Source organism: Lagenorhynchus albirostris, chromosome 2, assembly GCF_949774975.1.
Source record: "Lagenorhynchus albirostris chromosome 2, mLagAlb1.1, whole genome shotgun sequence".
Classification (NCBI taxonomy): Eukaryota; Metazoa; Chordata; class Mammalia; order Artiodactyla; family Delphinidae; genus Lagenorhynchus; species Lagenorhynchus albirostris.
The window spans coordinates 55,851,054-55,870,184 of NC_083096.1; the positions used below are offsets into that span (position 1 = coordinate 55,851,054).

The window sequence follows — 19,131 nt, forward strand, 5'->3', positions numbered from 1 at the left end:
AGTTAAAAGTATTTCTGGTTTTTAAGAAAACTATAGAATATATGTTACTGTAGCTTAGGAGGAGTAATGATTAATATAAGGCATACTTTATAGGTATGAAATTTGGTTTTTCATAATTTCTCATCATCAGATCCATAGGCAAGATACCCATACAGTGATCCTAACGTGCCACTGGGTGGGCAAATGGGAGGTTGTTGGAACTTCATTATGTGTGTCTTATACTAAGAGACAGCTGTCAGTTGTTTATTCATGATGATATGACATTCAGAGGAAGTTTAAAGTCAAATACCTAGAGAGAGGTAATATTAAATTGTTTTTAAACCATACCTTATGTCCAAATAACACATACATGTATTTTTTTTTTTTAGGACTTCTGAGGGCATTTTTAAAGAATTCTGAAGTCATTGTCTTGACGATTCTTTCTCTTGTTGGATTTTTGATAGGACAGCTGGCCTACAATTTTGTTGAGGTGACGTACATACGAAAACTTAGAGAATAGCATAAAGAACAAAGACCAAAAACAAGGTCAACTCCCATCCCCATCCCTGAATGAGTGGAATTATTATTTCTTTTATGTGACAAGCTACTGAGAAAAATTTATCTGGTGTTAAATTTTTGAAAATGAAAAACCATCCAAGAAAGGAAACAAATTAGAGAGACTTAAAGCAGTAATTTGGAAGTGAGTAAAATGTGATTGCATTCTTGGGTTCTTCGTCACCTGCCTTTGGTCCTTACTCTTGTTTCCTTCCCCTGTACATACGCTGGACTCTCTCCTGCTATTGTCTTCAGCACCCTCGGAGAGTGTAGTTACAAAAGGCAACAGTTACTGTCATGAGGAAGCAAGGTTACTATTTTCTAACTGCCAGATTAAATGCAAAGCGTGCATCATAGGAAACATAATATAGATCCAAGAAAAACTTCATTAATTTAATTTATTGACATGATTTCAAATGTATAGCTGTGTGATCAACAACAATTTGTCTCCACTCATTCTTTTATTTAAAAAGAAGTGGAGACAATGCTTGTACCTATTTAGGATTGTAAAAGCCTCTTGTTATTCTTCTGAAACACCACACAACTAACATCTTTTTAGTGTTAACTATATGCCAGGCTCCCTTTTAAGTTCTTTGTTTTCTTTTTAGTAAATTTATTAACTTATTATTAACTCTTGAGTTAATTCATTCATCCTCACAGCAACCCAATGGAAGTAGGTACTCTGTTCCCATTTTACTGATGAGAAAACTGAGGCACAGAGATGTTAAGCAATGAAGATTAAACTGTTAATTGGGCCAAAGACTTTTTAGGAGGGAATATTTATAGCACTTCAGTCGTTGTTGTTAGTGTTTTCCATTCATCTGTGTATAACCTTCATGATTTATGTCCTATATACACGATCTGTACTATTATCTAGGTATTATTTTTCTCTCCTTGACTCACTGAAAGATTTTAAAATCCTAAGCAAATATCTGTGAAATCACAAGTATCCATGCACAGTTCTTTTTTTCCTCTTATGCAAATTAAGATAATTATCTAACAGTCAAATAAGAAGTACCTATCTGTGAACCACCTAAAATCACCTCAGGGATCACCGATGGTGAAGTACGACTTTTGAAAATACTGATTACTTACCACAAGCAATGTTTGTGTAGCCTAAACTCACACACATTTCTGGTGAGTAGAGGACTATGCATTTAACTCATGTGGATGGTTAGTTAGATCAAGAAATCTACCACAAGACCCCCAGGACTGGCCTTGTAGATAATCTCTCATTAGTTGCAAATTGGAATATTATAAAATTTATATTGATTGACAGAGCATCAACTTAATTTCTAATACTTCAGAATGGTAGCAAACTAATTTCTTGTTTGCCTTTGTTACTTTAGATGCATCAAGTCGTCTACCCTCTTCTAAGAACACCAAGTTTTTCAATTTATTGTTATTTTTCACCTTTAATTATATTTATGGCTGCTTTGAATGTGGACTTCTATATACTCAAGAATGTGTTTTGGCAGGTAAGAACACATTTTAAGACAAATTATGGTCCATTCTTGCTTATTCATGTTGACAGAGAATCTGACTCTCTACAAAGAAGATTAATAATTCATAAATCTCACATTTTTAGTTGTTTTATCCCCTTCATTCTGCAAAACCACTAATTAAAGAGAGTTGAGGGGAGGGAGAAGGAATGAATATTTGCTGAGTGACCACTGTGACTAGGCACTGAGTTATTATCTCCATTTCACATATAAGCAGAGTGTAGTTCAGAGGTCACAAGGCTGATAAACGGCAGAACCTGGATCCTAATCCCACCTCTGACTTCCTCTCAGCTGTCTATCTGTAGATTTGTACATTTTCACTGCTCTGGTTGTTTTATTTATGCATTCTCTCTCTCTTTCTTTTCTTAATCATGCTTGCCAGATTATTTTATTTTTCTTTTCAAAATGTTTTATTTTCTTTGATTTTATTCTGTACTTTTCTAACATCTTGAGCTAGGTATTAGTTGATTGACTTTTAGCTTTTTTATTTTTGCATTTTGTACATTTAAAGTTTTAAGTTTTCCTGTAACAACTCTTTTATATTCACCTCAAATGTTTAGATTTTAGTGTTTTCATTTTTATCCCTCCTACCTAAATTTTATTATACTATTTTCTTTGACCTGTTAATTATTTAAAAGTCATTTTTAAATGTCCAAATATGGCTTCTAAATTATCATTTCTCTTGTCACATTGTGATCAGAGAATGTGTTTTGTATATCAACTCTTTGATTTTTGTTGAAGTATTGTTATTTTCCTAATTTTTTCCTCATTATTTAGTTACCCTTTTGTCCCAAATAATGCCTTTGCCTTAAGTCAATTTCATCTGGTATTATAGTTATACAAGCTTTCTTTTGGTTAGTATTTACCTGCTAAAAATTTTCCATTCTTTTACTTTCAAGATTTTGATGTCCTTATGCTTAGATGTCTTTTTGATAATATACAGTTGGATTTTGTTATTTTATCCAGGTTGAGAATCTCTGCTGGGCTTTTTTTGGATTTTGGGGGTAATATTTGTTGTGATTAAAAATAGATTTAGAAGGGAAAAAGATTTTAGCAGATTTGAAACACCAAGGAAGATATGTAAATGTCTTGGAAAGATGCTCAACATCTTTTTTTTTTTTTTACATCTTTATTGGAGTATAATTGCTTTACAATGGTGTGTTAGTTTCTGCTTTATAACAAAGTGAATCAGTTATACACATACATATGTTCCCATATCTCTTCCCTTTGCATCTCCCTCCCTCCCACCCTCCCTATCCCACCCCTCTAGATGGTCACAAAGCACCGAGCTGATCTCCCCGTGCTATGCGGCTGCTTCCCACTAGCTATCTATTTTACGTTTGGTAGTATGTACATGCCACTTTCTCACTTCGTCACAGCTTTCCCTTCCCCCTCCCCATATCCTCAAGTCCATGCTCTAGTAGGTCTGTGTCTTTATTCCTGTCTTACCCCTAAGTTCTTTCTGATATTCTTTTTCTTAGATTCCATATATATGTGTTAGCATACGGTATTTGTCTTTCTCTTTCTGACTTACTTCACTCTGTATGACAGACTCTAGGTCCATCCACCTCATTACAAATAGCTCAATTTCGTTTCTTTTTATGGCTGCGTAATATTCCATTGTACATATGTGCCACATCTTTTTTTTTTTTTTTTTTTTTTTTTTTTGCTGTACGCGGGCCTCTCACCGTTGTGGCCTCTCCCGTTGCGGAGCACAGGCTCCGGATGCGCAGGCTTAGCGGCCATGGCTCATGGGCCCAGCCGCTCTGCGGCATGTGGAATCTTCCCGGACCGGGGCACAAACCTGTGTTCCCTGCATCGGCAGGTAGACTATCAACCACTGCGCCACCAGGGAAGCCCGCCACATCTTCTTTATCCATTCATCCGATGATGGACACTTAGGTTGTTTCCATCTCCTGGCTATTGTAAATAGAGCTGCAATGAACATTTTGGTACATGACTCTTTTTGAATTATGGTTTTCTCAGGGTATATGCCCAGTAGTGGGATTGCTGGGTCATATGGTAGTTCTATTTGTAGTTTTTTAAGGAACCTCCATACTGTTCTCCATAGTGGCTGTACCAATTCACATTCCCACCAGCAGTGCAAGAGTGTTCCCTTTTCTCCACACCCTCTCCAGCATTTATTGTTTCTAGATTTTTTGATGATGGCCATTCTGACTGGTGTGAGTTGATATCTCATTGTAGTTTTGATTTGCATTTCTCTAATGATTAATGATGTTGAGCATTCTTTCATGTGTTTATTGGCAGTCTGTATATCTTCTTTGGAGAAATGTCTATTTAGGTCTTCTGCCCATTTTTGGATTGGGTTGTTTGTTTTTTTGTTATTGGATGCTCAACATCTTAAATGTTATTAGGGAAATATAAATTAAAACCATACTGAGATACCACTGACATTCCTATTAGAATGGCAGCAGCAGCAATAACAAACCTGATTAATACCAAGTGGTGGTAAGAATGCAGAGAACCTAGAACTCTCATACATTGCTGGTGAGATTGCACAATGGTACAGTCACTTTGAGAAACAGTCTGGGAGTTTCTTATAAAGTTAAATATACACTTGCCTTATGACCCAGCAATTCCACTCTTATGTATTTATCCAAGAGAAATGAAAACTTAATTTATACTAAACCTCTGTGTGAATCTTTATGGCAGCTTTATTCATAATCTCAAAAGTCTGGGGAATTCCCTGGCAGTCCAGTGGTTAGGGCTCAGCGCTTCCACTGCAGAGGGCGTGGATTTGATCCCTGGTCGGGAAACTAAGATCCTGCAAGCTGTGCAGCTCAGCCAAAAAAGAAAAAGAAAGAAAAAAAATCACAGAAGTCTGGAAACAGCTCAAATGTTACTCAGCCAGTGATGAATAAAGAAATTGTGGCACATCTTACAATGGAATACTATTGATAGGCACAATATGGAAGACTTTCAAATGCATTATGCTAAGACTCGACCAGACTCGAAAGGGTACATACTGTATAATTCCATTCGTCCATTCATAGACCTTCCTTCTAGCAAAGGCAAAACTATAGCTTTGGAAAACAGATCATTGGTTGCCAGGGAGTGGGAATGAGGGAAGAAATTGACTACAAAGGGACAGCATGAAAAAATTTTTTGGGGTGATGGATCTGCTTTGTTTTTTCATTTTGGTCATGTTTACATGACTGTATGCATTTGTCAAAACTCATATAACTATACATCAGAAGAGTGAATTTTACTGTATGTAAATTAAAGATAAATTTAAAAAAATCAACTGATTCAGTTTTCTTTATCCCTTTTGTTCCTTCTGCTTGTTTAAAAGTTTTGCATTCTGTTGCTGTATTTAAGGCAGGCATTTTGATTGCCTATTCCTTTCTTTCTCACTAACAGAGTGACTTACTGTATTTTGTATAGAATGGTAGTGGGCCCAGTGTAAAATAGTGCTACATTTCCCAGCATCCCTGACAGATGTGGTAGTGTTAGAAAACCGTTGGGCAATGAAATGTATACAAAAGTTTGCTGACCATGGCTTCTTCCAGAAAGCACTTAATAAGGGAGCCAAATCAGCTGGCATGTGCTTTTTGCCCACTGTTTTACCTTTTTTTCTGCCTGGAGCCCTGCAGATCATCACTTCAGAAACACCAGGAAATATTCTACATGGAAGCAAGAAAAATTTGCATTCCATTTTAGAACATTCTGATGTGGAGAACTGTTAAGCTGGAATAGTAACAAGAAAGATGGGTGAATTGGTCTTTTCATAGGTAGAATTTCATTTGTTTGGAAGGGATGGTTTCTTTGAGGCAGGTAAACTAGAATACCTTTTACATTTATCTTCCCGAGTAACTGTATAAAATATATAATGAGATCTGATTCTTACAAGAGTAAATGCAGTCATACCATGTTTAGGTGTTAAATCTAATACTGTGTTATGAATTCGTTTCACAGGTTATGTTAACCGGATTAATTAGCTTCTCTACGGCATTCATCGTAATTGGATATGTGGTTCTGAAATTCAATAAAGATTCATGGGATTTGCAATCTTGCCTCCTCTTTAGCATGACCCTTGGCATGACAGATCCTGTTCACTCTGTGAATTCACTGAAAACTATTGGTATGTCAGATTTATTTCTCTCTCTTATTTTGAAGATATGAGGATAAATTATTTCCTTTTGATAATATTTTTCTTGCACGAATTGTGTATCCAGCAGAGTAGATATTTGTGCTTTTTTTCCTTGGAGATGAACATTGATTGAAGTATGCAAAGTGGATAAGGCAACCCGGGATCTGGGATAAATAATCTCAAATAATTTTTTTCAAGAGAAAATGTTATCTTTCTAGAAGGTGATAAAAGTAAGCATTCTTCCATTCCATTGAGTTTTAAGCCACAAGGTAGAGATTCGTCTCTACCTCTAATGGCACTTTTCCAAGGCCTAGGTACCTCTTGTTAGAACTGCCTTTATTTTGGAGCAGCTAACCTTGGGCATGTGGGAGAGGGAGTTGTAGTTTATTTAAAAGAAATGGGGTGAAAGTATTAGTCTGGCAAATATGATATTCAATAAAAGCTTATTTCCAAGAGGATTAGGGGTTCTCATTACTTCCCATCTTATTTGGTAAAAGGTAATTGCACTCTGAAATATCCTGTTTTTTTTTTTTTTTTTTTTTTTTTGCGGTACACGGACCTCTCACTGTTGTGGCCTCTCCCGTTGCGGAGCACAGGCTCCGGACGCACAGGCTCAGTGGCCGTGGCTCACAGACCCAGCCGCTCCACGGCATGTGGGATCCTCCCAGACCGGGGCACGAACCCATGTCCCCTGCATCGGCAGGCGGACTCTCAATCACTGCGCCACCAGGGAAGCCCTGAAATATCCTGTTTTTTAACACAGCAGTAATTTCACTGTGAAATATCCTGTTTTATTAACACAGCAGTAAAAACATAAAATGGTTAGATGCTATGATTTCTGTTTTTGACTCAGAAATATTTAACCAATTTTGAGGTTTCAGTTATATGTAGTGGAAAAATGTTGCCTTACAACTGGGGCGGGACAACCCACCAGAGAGGTGATAGTCCCATTTTTACACCCATTTATACTTACAGTTGAGAAAACATAAGAGGTATTGACACTTTTGCTGGTGATATTCTAAATTGTGCCAGATATTTCTCAGAGTCTGATCCTGTCCTCTTTCTCTCTTTTTTTCCCCATAGGTACAGTTTTTTCTATCTTTTCTTCGTCTCTTTTTCTCTTTTAGCCATTTGTATTTGCCACTTGTTTTATTTACCTCGTTATCTTCCTGCTCCCTTGTGTGCAATCTCTTGAGTGTAAGAGGCTCTAATAAACTATAAACTTTATTTATTGCTGTTTCCATATTCAAAAATTTTTTCAGAAAAGGAGTAGAAGTCTTCTATTTCGGGCTTCCCTGGTGGCGCAGTGGTTGAGAGTCCGCCTGCCGATGCAGGGGACACGGGTTCATGCCCCGGTCAGGGAAGATCCCACATGCTGCGGAGCGGCTAGGCCCGTGAGCCATGGCCGTTGAGCCTGCGCGTCTGGAGCCTGTGCTCCACAACGGGAGAAGGCCACAAGAGTGAGAGGCCCACATACTGCAAAAAAATAAATAAATAAAATAAATAAACTACTCTGTGATAATTTGTTACAAGTGGCTCTAAAGGATATGTTTTCTCAGAGGATTCTGGGTTTTCTGGAATTGGTTCTACTAATCTGATTAAAGGTACATATTAAAAAAAAAAAAGAAGTCTTCTATTTCTTTAAAAGAAAACGAGTAAAGGTATTTGATTTAGTTGATATTTTCTTTATGTCAATAATACTAAGGTGATGCATGTTCTGGATTCAGTGACATCCTTACCTAGTGACCTCTTTACCTTTGTGTGAATTAGATAAAAATGATCCTTTCTATCTAATTGTCCTAATACATTACTTTTTTAAGGAAAAATATGTTTTGCCATATGCCTAAAATTACCATAATAATATACAAAACTGCAGTTCCTACAGTGTGACTGGTGTTTCATTTGATGTGGCACCCTTGTGCACTATAAAACCTGCATAAGTTAAGTCTGAGGTGGCCTGACCCACTGAAAAAAGTAGTGGATGTTCACATGTAAGTTAAAAGGAACTTGTCTATTCATTACCTATTTTAAAAGAATGCACAGGGCTCAAACAATTTTTACTTTAAAACAAATCTGGAATGGGAGCTTGTAAAGGAATAAAATACAAAGTTTTAGTATGACCTCAATTAAGTAAAAGGAATTATATGCTTTGAAAAAGACTTCAACATTCAAATGGTTTTATCTGGGTCGTGGAATTACAGATGATTTTTGTTTCATTCTTTCCTTTTCCAAATTTTACAGTGAATTAGTGAATATAAGTTAGTTCACATTAAGCCAATAAAAAATGTGGGGAGTAATTCTTATGGTGTTTTACTATTAAAAATAACTATACATCAAATTCAAAACTTCATACAATAAACGTTATGCTTTACTTGCTCCTGGTTGACTCACTGAATCTGAGCGAAGAATTAAAGTGTTTCTTGACCAGCTAAATCAGATGTGCTAATAATAATCTTCAAACCTGTGTAACCAGTATTTTGTGTCTTCTGTCATAGTCAAAGTTAGTAACAAGTAGTAATATAAGATGATTATAACTTACTTGCCTTTTATTTTCTTTGCTTTCTTTATTGGCTACAATAATGAAGCACAAAGAACAGAAGTAAACAGCCTGAATATTGATCCACAATCAGGCACTGAGTTATCAGAAATTCTATATTATCCTGGTATTTATCTTATCATTCAGGAGAGTTTTTGTAAAGATAAATAGAATCTGAATATTCTGATATTTCATATACTCAGATCAAACACTGGAAAGCAGAGATTTACTTTCTTTTCAGCTACGTAGAGTATCTTAAGAATAGTAATAATGAGAACCCCCAGCTATACATTTTTAATTGTTATGTGTTTCAAAGACACCAAAGGAAAAAAAGTAGAATCTTAATCAGATTCAGTTCTGCTTGGATTAAAAAAAAATAGTGTCATTTAATGTGATCAGTTTGGATTTTGATGCAATGGAATATATTAAACAGCTGCTTTAAAAAAACATATAGTTGTATAATTCTTTCTATATCAATTTGTGGTTAAATTAGTGTGTCACATGTTCTTAAATTTGGGTTTATGCTCTTAAGTAAAAGAAGTCCAGGGCTGGCCTGCAGCTCCATGAACTCATCAGGAACACTGGGTCCCTCTATATAACTCCTGGAGTTAAGATGGAGTAGCAGGAACTAGATTTACCTTTCTGCCTGAACCAACTAAAAAACTAGACAGAACGGCTTCCCTGGTGGCGCAGTGGTTGAGAGTCCGCCTGCCGATGCAGGGGACACGGGTTCATGCCCTGGTCCGGGAAGATCCCACATGCCACGGAGTGGCTGGGCCCGTGAGCCGTGGCCGCTGAGCCTGCACATCCAGAGCCTGTGCTCCGCAACAGGAGAGGCCACAACAGTGAGAGGCCCACGTACTGCAAAAAAACAAACAAACAGTTGTTGTAACTATATTCCATTGGTTCAAAAAATTAGAAGAAAGATTGAGTATGGGGTATGATTGCTCCCATCAGCTTATGAGAGCCAGTTGTTAAATAATTAGGAATTTTGCATGCTAGTGGTTAAACCTTTGGTAGCTTTGAATTAGTTTTTGTGGGAGTGTTTGCACATGAAGTTGGCAAATGCTACAAATCAGGCCTTTTTTAATTTTGGAAAGCTGGTTTATCAGCACACCACTGGACATGGTAGATATAAAAGAGACCTAAATCAGACTTCTAGAGATGAAACCCACAATGTCTGAGATGAAAAATACACTGGATGGAATTAACATCAGATGAGACACAGCATAAGAAAGGACTAGTGAACTTGAAGATGTAGCAATAGAAACTATCCGAGATGAAGCACAGACAGAACAAGACTAAAAAGAAAAAACTAAATAAATAAACAGAACATTAGTGAGCTGTGGGACAACTTCAGTGCCTTAATATACAAGTTCGTAAAAGAGAGGGGAGAGAGAGAGAGGGAGGAACAAAAAATATTTGAAGAAAATAATGGGTGAAAAATTTCTAAATTTGATGAAAACTATAAAGCCACAGATTCAGGAAGCTCAACAAACCTCAAGCCAAAGAAACACAAAGAAAACTACACCATGGCACATAAAAATCAAATTCCTAAAAACTATTGGTAAAGAGAAAATTTTAAAGGCCGTCAGAGAAAAAAGATACATTATTTACAGAGAAACAAAAATAATAATCATAACAGACTTCTCTTCAGAAATATTGCAAGCCAAAAGATGGTGGGCAATATTTTTAAAGTCCTAAAAGAAAAATACTGCCAGCTTAGAATTCTCAGTGGAAATATCTTTCAAAAGTAAAGGAGAAAAAAAGACTTAAACGTATAAAAGCTGAAAGAATTTATCACCAACAGACCTACACTACAAAAAATGTTAAAGGAAGTCCTTCAGGCTGAAACAAAATGGAATCAGATGGAAATTTTCATTTACGCAAAAGAATGAAAAATACCATAATTGTAAACAGATGGGAAAATATGACTTTTTCTTATTTTTAATCTCTTTAAAAGATAATATTTAAAGCAAAATGACAGCAGTCTATTGTGGGGTTTATTTATCTGCTCCTCCCCTTTGTGTATGGCTTCCATCCTCAGGATTGCAAGTTGGCTACTAAAGTTCTAGCCATCACCCCATATTTCAGGCAGGAAAAGGAAGAAGAGCAAGGGTCAGAAAGATGGTCTTTTCAATCAAGTCTCCTCTCCCTCCAAGAAATTTCCCAAAAGTTCCACTCAGTAACTTCCACTTATGTCTCAGTGGCTACTCTTAGAAGCCCAGGAGTTGGGGAAAAATTGTCATTTATCTGAGCACATTGCCACCCTGAATAAAACCAGTTTTGTTACCAAGAACAGAGGATAGATACTGGATGGGCAGGTACCAATCACTATCACCCTACTTATAAATTGTATAACACTAGGCAATTAATTTGATTATATTTTCCATTAAACTAAACTGTTAATGAATGTTAAGTACCAATAAGATTTTGTGCTTAATTTTTAAATACCAGCTTAATTGAGATGTAACCCACATATCATAAAATTCACCCTTTTAAATTGTACAATTCAGTGGTCTTTAATATATTTACAGAGTTAACGGAACCATCATCACTGTCTAATTTTAGAACATTTTCATCAACCTCAAAAGAAATCTCATACCTATTAGCAGTCATTCATCCCCATTCCCGCATTCCCAAGTTCCTGGCAACAAGTAATCTATTTTCTGTCTATGGATTTGCCTGTTCTGGACATTTCATATAAATCAAACCATACAATATGTGATTTTTGTGTCTCGCTTCTTTCACTTTGTATAATGTTTTCAAGGTTCATCCATGTTGTAACATGTATCAGTCGGTACTTCATTCCTTTTTGTGGCTGAGTAATATTCCATTGTAGGGATAGATTACATATGTTTATCCATTTATCAGCTGAAGGGCTATGTGTTGTTTCCACTTTTTGACTATTATGAAAATGCTGCTATGAACATTCATGTACAAAGTTTCGTGTGGACATATATTTTCAGTTCTCTTGGGTATATGTCTAGGAGTAGAATTACTGTCTCATATTTTGTACTTATTTCTAAAATGTGATTCTTTTGGAGTCTAACAATTCATATTTATTCAAGCTAAATGTAGTGACCTGAGAAGTGTTTTGTCTCATTGCAAAGCTCTATCATGCTTTGAGGCAATGGACACTTCAAGAAGTGCTATTGCCATGTTCCTTTGCCACTGGAGATATAGAAAGCATAATGGAAAAATTAAAAAATGATCGTGATTGTCATATGGACCCATCCCATTATGATCTCCTTTTTTTCTACCATATTCCTTCTCTTCTATTTTTGTGTTTCCTGTGGAAGAGCATCATTTTCGTGCATTATATTAAATTATATTTTATATTTCCCTTTCCAGGCATTTCTAAAATGTATACTGATATCATTAGAGGAGAATCAATGATTATCTGTGGCTTCACATCCATTGTTTTTGGAGTTTTTCGGAGCAGCATACTTAGCATTTCCAATTATAGGGGTAAGAGCATTATTTTCTCTGTATATTTTCTAAAATCATTCTTATATGGTACATTTCAATTCATACTGAAATTAAAATATATTCAAGATGTCTTAACTTTACTGCTTTCCCTATACTTTACTCATGGACCAATTAAAATAGTATATCAGGTAACAAGAAAATAATTACCATCTATGTGTTTTCTCAGAGATTATGGGGGAAAAATTGTTAAAGAAATGATTTCATCTCCCCGAGTATGCATGCACACACACACACACAGAGACACACACACACACACACACACAGACACGCACACACACACAGACACACACACACACACACACACACACACACACACACAATTGTGTTCATCTAGTTTAGATTTACTTCTTTCCTAGACCAATCTGGATCTCAATGAGTGCATGTTAAGAACTGGCTTGGGGGCTTCCCTGGTGGCGCAGTGGTTGAGAGTCCGCCTGCTGATGCAGGGCACACGGGTTCGTGTCCCGGTCTGGGAAGATCCCACATGCCGCGGAGCCTGCGCGTCCGGGGCCTGTGCTCTGCAACGAGAGAGGCCACAACAGTGAGAGGCCCGCGTACTGCAAAAAAAAAATAAAGAACTGGCTTGGTCCTGGATTTGAGTCTGAGGGTGAAAGCAGAATGGTTTAAACAATTCTGGAGAGTCAGGTCCTAGAAGTGATAATAGTCAGACTCATGTGGTTAAAGTTCACTGGGATATGGAATAGGTTGATATCCTGGGTTTCCAGATGTGGTACTAAGGAGAGAAAAAAGGAGGAGAAATCACAGCATGAAGAGGGAAAATGTGTCTTCCTGATACATATATGAAATACTAGTAGGAGGAGAGAGGTGCTACAAGGAGAAAGAAATTTTGGTAATAGAGGTTTGCAGTGCTTCTCAGTGAGGGAGTAAAGGCTTTTGGGGTGGAACAATGTTTGTTATTTAGGACTGCCCTCAGCTTTGTCTGGTATCTGCTAACTGCCACTATTGCCCCCAGTTACTGTGACAATGGAAAAATTTCCTTCTCCATTTCCCAAATATCCCCTGGGATGGGGGCAGGAGTCACAAATAGACTGCAGGTTGGTGGGGATCCTGGACATGGTGTGCCTGACCCTGCCACAGTTTGTAAAAAAAAATTGAATTTGAATGGCTTTTGGTTGATCATTCACTGTCCAGCTTGTCATAGCTTTTTCACATTTATGCTCCTTGCCTGACTCCTGAGGGCGTTTGAGTCTGCTGTCCCCAGAGGAGCAAACCTCAAGCTGCAGACTGTAAGGGAAATATATCCCCAAGAAAGCCTCTTTGGCCAGGCTTTCATAGGAAACTCCCATCTGCTGAAGAGCAAGGTCCCCACTCATAATCTCAAGAGCAAACCAAAGGGCATAGACCCAAATGCCATTAATGAAAGAAAAAAATTATAGCTCAACTTTTGCTTTTCTTATTTTCTTTTTCTAGAGTTATATATAATCATGGGCCTCAGCTTGGACATTTTGGGAAGCATAATATGTGGATATTGGTGTGCAAGGATCATTCAGTTTATATTGACTGACCTGTTTAGCAATACACTGACCAATATCGTGCTTTGCATCTCAATGGTGTACTTGACTTTCTACATTGGTAAGGCAGAAACAGATATAAAATATGCCATCCTTAAAGTGAACTTTATGCATTTAAGTTTTTCCTTCTTCTTGAATCCATTTGCTTCTTCCCAACCACTTTCCCCTTGATGTGGCTCCTCTGTGCGTCTTGTCATATTATCTGGCTGCCACCTCTAGCTCTTTCCTGGTCTCTCTTAACATCCCCTCAATTTCAATTCCGTGTCCCTTCCCTTTGCATTCCTCCTCCTTGTGGTAACTCTCTTACTCTTTTTTAACTCCACCCTTTGATCTTACGTTTATTCACTGGCAGTCCCCTGGAAGTGGAATCAGACCTGAGCTGATTTCTGCTCTGACCCTTAGCAACCCATCTCTAAAATGAGAAAGGTGGGAGACATGCTCCTGAGGTCTTTTTCCAGCTCAACAGTACCCATTCAATGGGTACCAAACTAAGGGGACTGTAGAAATGGCGGCCCTTACCTGAGGCTAGGAGGAAGGAAACAGAATTCAGGTATGTCTACAACTGGAAGAGAAGCAGGAGAGTGGAATGATCGCAGGAGTCAGAGTGCCTAGCACTGGTAGACCTTTAACAATCGTTTCCTAGTTTAGTCCAGTGAGATTGGGAGCTATAGTTTTTACCCCCCTGACTGAGGTAACCAGTCCCCCAAAGCCATAGTAACCGTGGTAAAAATACGGCCAAATTCTGCTTCTGCTCTTACCTCACACAGTGGAGCAACTTCCATCCATGGAAGCCCTCAGATATCAAGAGGTTAATTACTCCTCTTTTCACCTCCAGTGACCAAACAGAACTGCTTCCTCTAAAGATAAATTGCTACCTATTGTTGCTCACTACCCCAAATCAGTAAAATACAGAAAACATTCACTGAAGAGTCATTTCTTTCAACTTTCTTCATTTTATTCCCTCCCTTATGTACCTATTATGAATGCCTTAAGTGTCTGAAGAAAAAAATTAATTTAATATTTCCTTTTTTCCCATTAGATCCTAAGTTCCTTGAGGTGGAGGCTGTCTCTTATTCATCTGTATATTTATTCTCTTTTCTCTTTTCCCCCCAGCCAAGCCCAATGCTTGCCATATGCCCAACAGTAATTTAACACATGCTCTTTGAATAAACTGTTAGTCTTTAGAGAGCTCTGAAGTTAGGCAGAGCTAACTTGAAATCCAATCTTTATGATTTATTAGCTCGGTAACCTTGGAATATTAACCTCTCTAAGCTTTAGTTTCCTCATCTATAAAAGTGATATAACCTAATTTAGAGGGGCGTTACAGGCATTAGTGAGGTAATTTGTGTTGGGTGACTCCCTCATGCTGGTGTCCTGGAGGTAGCTCTTGCTGGCTCATGAGAGCTGATTATCCACATCTCTTCCCAACGCTCTATTCAAGTGACATAATGTTGGTAGCTTGAAATTGCCCATAGTGGGACCATGGAAATTGACAGACACTACCAACTGGGGCTTTTTTTTTTTTTTACCCCCCAGATTGCCACTTTTAAACATATACCAGCATACCACTGGGCTCAAGGTAGGGCAGCCAATAAATATTGGTTCCTTTCCCCTTTCCTCCTAATTCATGGAGGTGCTCCCAGTCAGTGCTTGAGAGGTCTGGAATAGATTCTCCCTCGCAGCTCTCAGAAGGAATCACTGCTGCAAAGCCTTGGTCTTGGAAATCTAGCCTCCAGACTATGAAACAATAAATTCCTGTTGTTTATGACACTTAGTTTGTGGCCCTCTGTTACAACAGCCCCAGGAAATGAATACCCCTCCCTCAACCATTACACTTTCCTCTGCTTCAGGAATTAAAAACAATTTCAGGCAGTTCTTTCCTCTTATACTTAATCAGATCCTGACAACAAAAGTCAGCAATAGACAGTTATAAGGAGAAGTTCCATTGCCAGAAAGCTAAACATAGGTAAAATTTTCATTTACGCATTCTCAAATGTTACATTTCTGTCATGTTATCTAATTTTATTTTTTTCCCTTCATTAATGAACACACTGTTAACTGGCTTAAATCCAGGGAGTGTCTGATTGAGGTTAGGGAGTCACCTCTTTGAGCACATTTTTGTCTCTATTGTATTAAATTCACAATACTTGGGCTTTTAGAAATCACTTGTATCAACACATTCATTCTTTTCCATAAAATAAAATAGTCAAAATATTGCACAGACATTGCTGCACAGATAAAAGACATATTGAAGCATTGTTGGTTGACAGGTAGTGCAGCTAGAAATATTAATATATCAGCCCACGGAAGAAAATGTGAATTTAGTGTATAAAAGGCAGTGTATAATTCATGAAAGATGGTGGGTTATATAAAAGTCTAGCCCAGAGGTACAGCAAGAGAGGTGGTGGGAGAGGTCTGTCCTAGCAAAAGGAATATTTTATCCAGTGACATTGGTCAGAATTTCTGGTGAATGGAGATAATAAAAAGTAGACAGCTTTTAGTCAGTTTTATTGTTTTAAAACTCTCTACAAACAATGCATTTCTGTCTTACCCATGCCAGGGCTGATTGCTCTCACTCGTTTTTGTTATGTCATTGGTCTAGGCTATAAATGTCAAAGGACTTCAGTCATCACCCTAATATTTTCTAGTTAGGAAATGTCGATTCCTGAATCCTGTTGTTTTTTGGAGACAAAATCCCTTTGATTCTCCTGGTAGGAGGACCTTCACTTTTTCTCAGGCACAGAAGGAAAGAGAGAGACAGAGTTTGATGGAGAGAGCCACTTTCCTGTGGCATCAGTTTTCTGTGGTGGTTTCTTTCCATTGAATCAGAAAACTTTTACAACTCTATTTTTAACTACTTGGGTTTATGCTGATGAAAATTACTTCCTTTATTACATGTTCTATGACTTTTTTCCCCCTTCTTGAACATTTAAAACACCATTTAATATAATAGCGTTTGTAATTTTTAAAAGACTTTGTTTTTCTAATTATAAAAGTAATACATGTTCATGTAGAGTTTTGGAAAAATTCTGAAAAGTCAAAGAAGGAATCACCTATAAACCCATGTCATAAATTTAACCACTGATACATTTTGTTAAATGTACTCAATCTTTAAAAAATACATATAAATGTACATACATGTATTAAATGTATGCATTCACACCATATGTTCTTGTAACATTGGGATTATACTAAATAATATCAGTTTTAAAATAAAGTTACTTAGTGGTTTCCTCATAGCAAATGTTATCTCTAAGTAGTGACTGTTACTAAAAAAGACTATAAGCTTTAAAATCCCATACTACGAGTCATAGGGAATTGGAAATAAGACCTTGAGAAACAGTTTCCCTATTGTCACAGTTCCCAGCACCACTGGTTTTATTGCCATTTGTTATTTATATTAAATTCAGTTAAATAAGTAGGTTAAAAGAAATCCAAAGTGGATTTAAGTGATTAGACAAACCAAAAGAATAATAAAATCCTCTTCAAATGAATAAACAGTATAAATTTACTAAGCAGTAAGGTGAACATATAAAAATAATTAATAGCATAATAATAATGCTCTAAAAGTGTGCCAAGCACTTTTCATGTTATCTAATTTTATCCTCACAACAACTCTGTGAGGCATTATTCTTTTACACCCACTTTACAGATGCAGGGACACTAACGGAGAAAGGGGAGCTCACATTCCCAGGGCAACTAGCTCTGCCTTGCTCCAAAGGGCTTCCACTCCTACCTTGCACATACTTTCCCTTCCATCTGACATTTGTAATGTGCTATTTGAAGGTTCTGCAGCTAGGACTGTTGGTATTTATGGTGTTCAAACATTCTTCATAGTTGGTTTACCTGCCTCAGACTACATTTACACATTTGTTTAGAGCCCAGAGAATTACAGTTTTAGGGGAGCCTGTATCATGCAAAAGAACTGTAGGCTTCAGGACCTGCAGTCACCAAGGAAGCACTGAGCTTGGACCACAACCCCTAGGACATGCAGCACAGTGTCCTTGAGGTGCTGGGCAGAGGTTGTTAAACTTACTTTTCATTAGCTCTATCCTCAAGGATGGTCTATGGCAGGGGTTGGCAAACTATAGCCTGTGGGCCAAATATGCCTATTTTTTGTATAGCCCATGAGCTAAGAATGGTTTTTACATTTTAAAATGGTTTCAAAAAACCCCCAAAGAAGAATATTTTGCAGCATGCAAAAATTATGTGCAATTCAAATTTCAGTGTCTATTATTTATTGAGCACTCATTAGTTACGTATTATCTACGGCTGCTTATGCACTAGAACAGCTGAGTTGAGTAGTTACGACTGGGACCATATGGTCCACAAAGATTAAATATTTACCATATGATCCTTAACAGAAAGAGTTTGTCAACTCCTCATCCTAAGGATTAGGCCAGTCCCTTTAAGCAACTTTCCAAGAAATACTACTACCCTTTTAAGTTTCCCAACAATTCTTCACTCAAGATAAAGTAGCTCAGTGTACAGATTTGAATGCAACTAATTTTATTCATTTTTTTCTCCCCAGGGGAATTTTTGGGAATGTCAGGTATGGTTGCTTTAGTCGCTGTAGGACTAAATTTAGATTCCTTAAGCTTTAAACCGAGGATCGAGTTAATAATTACTAAGTAAGTCTATTGTGTACTTGATATAGATCTCATAGAAATTTAGTGCTTAAGTGGTCCTGGCTTAATGAACACTACTAAAGTTTTTTTATAACTTTTTTCTATGTTCTAATTTTAAATTTTACTGCCAGTTATATTTGAAAAGAACTTAAGCTACCAACAATTATTGACATTAATTGGTATTCCTATTATGAATAATGTATCAGTGGCTCAGAGATCATAGTACTTTCTATACATAACTCTTTGATAAAAATTTACTTTGAATTGTGGGAAGTTTAAAAAATACTTTATTCCTTTGTTTCCTTCATAACGTACCTGAATGACAGTATCCAAGTATGGGAAGAGCTGGAAAAGAAAAGTAGCAGAAAGATGCAACACCAGCAAACTCTTATCTAGCCTTTACATCTGGTGTCATATGGACATCTGTGGACAGAGGGAAAGCCATTTGTCTTTTCAGACAAATGAGTTAGCTGTTCTCTGAGCGACTGCGCTAAATTATAGAATTGTTTCAGAATTATCTCACACCAAATCATAGTCTAGTGTAGAAATTCTCACATTGGATGAAAGCAAATGTTGAAATGAGAAAAATAAGCATTATCCTGAGTTTTCCTATGAAGAGTCATTGCTTTAATATAAAGGACTATTCTTTGTTCTGAAATTACGTTCTTCCTACTTTTTTGGTGTTTAATATGTAATTTCTCTCATGAAATTCCACTCATAGAAGACGGTACTTTTTTTTTTTTTATAACTCTACTTGGCAAAAAAAAAAAAAAAATGGCACCTGTAACTTATTCTA

General features: G+C 37.0%; 1 protein-coding gene across 1 annotated transcript in view; it reads left to right on the forward strand.

Moving 5' to 3' along the window:
- Window positions 1-593: 593 nt before the first annotated feature.
- SLC9C2 (solute carrier family 9 member C2 (putative)) overlaps window positions 594-19,131 on the forward strand; it is a 33,292-nt gene continuing 14,754 nt past the window's right edge. Inside the window, exons 1-6 of the mRNA XM_060142181.1 lie at window positions 594-679; window positions 1,884-2,012; window positions 5,973-6,138; window positions 12,038-12,154; window positions 13,607-13,768; window positions 18,239-18,338. Coding sequence (XP_059998164.1) covers window positions 1,884-2,012; window positions 5,973-6,138; window positions 12,038-12,154; window positions 13,607-13,768; window positions 18,239-18,338 — 674 coding nt within the window. The 5' untranslated portion in view covers window positions 594-679. The remainder of the gene's footprint in view (window positions 680-1,883; window positions 2,013-5,972; window positions 6,139-12,037; window positions 12,155-13,606; window positions 13,769-18,238; window positions 18,339-19,131) is intronic.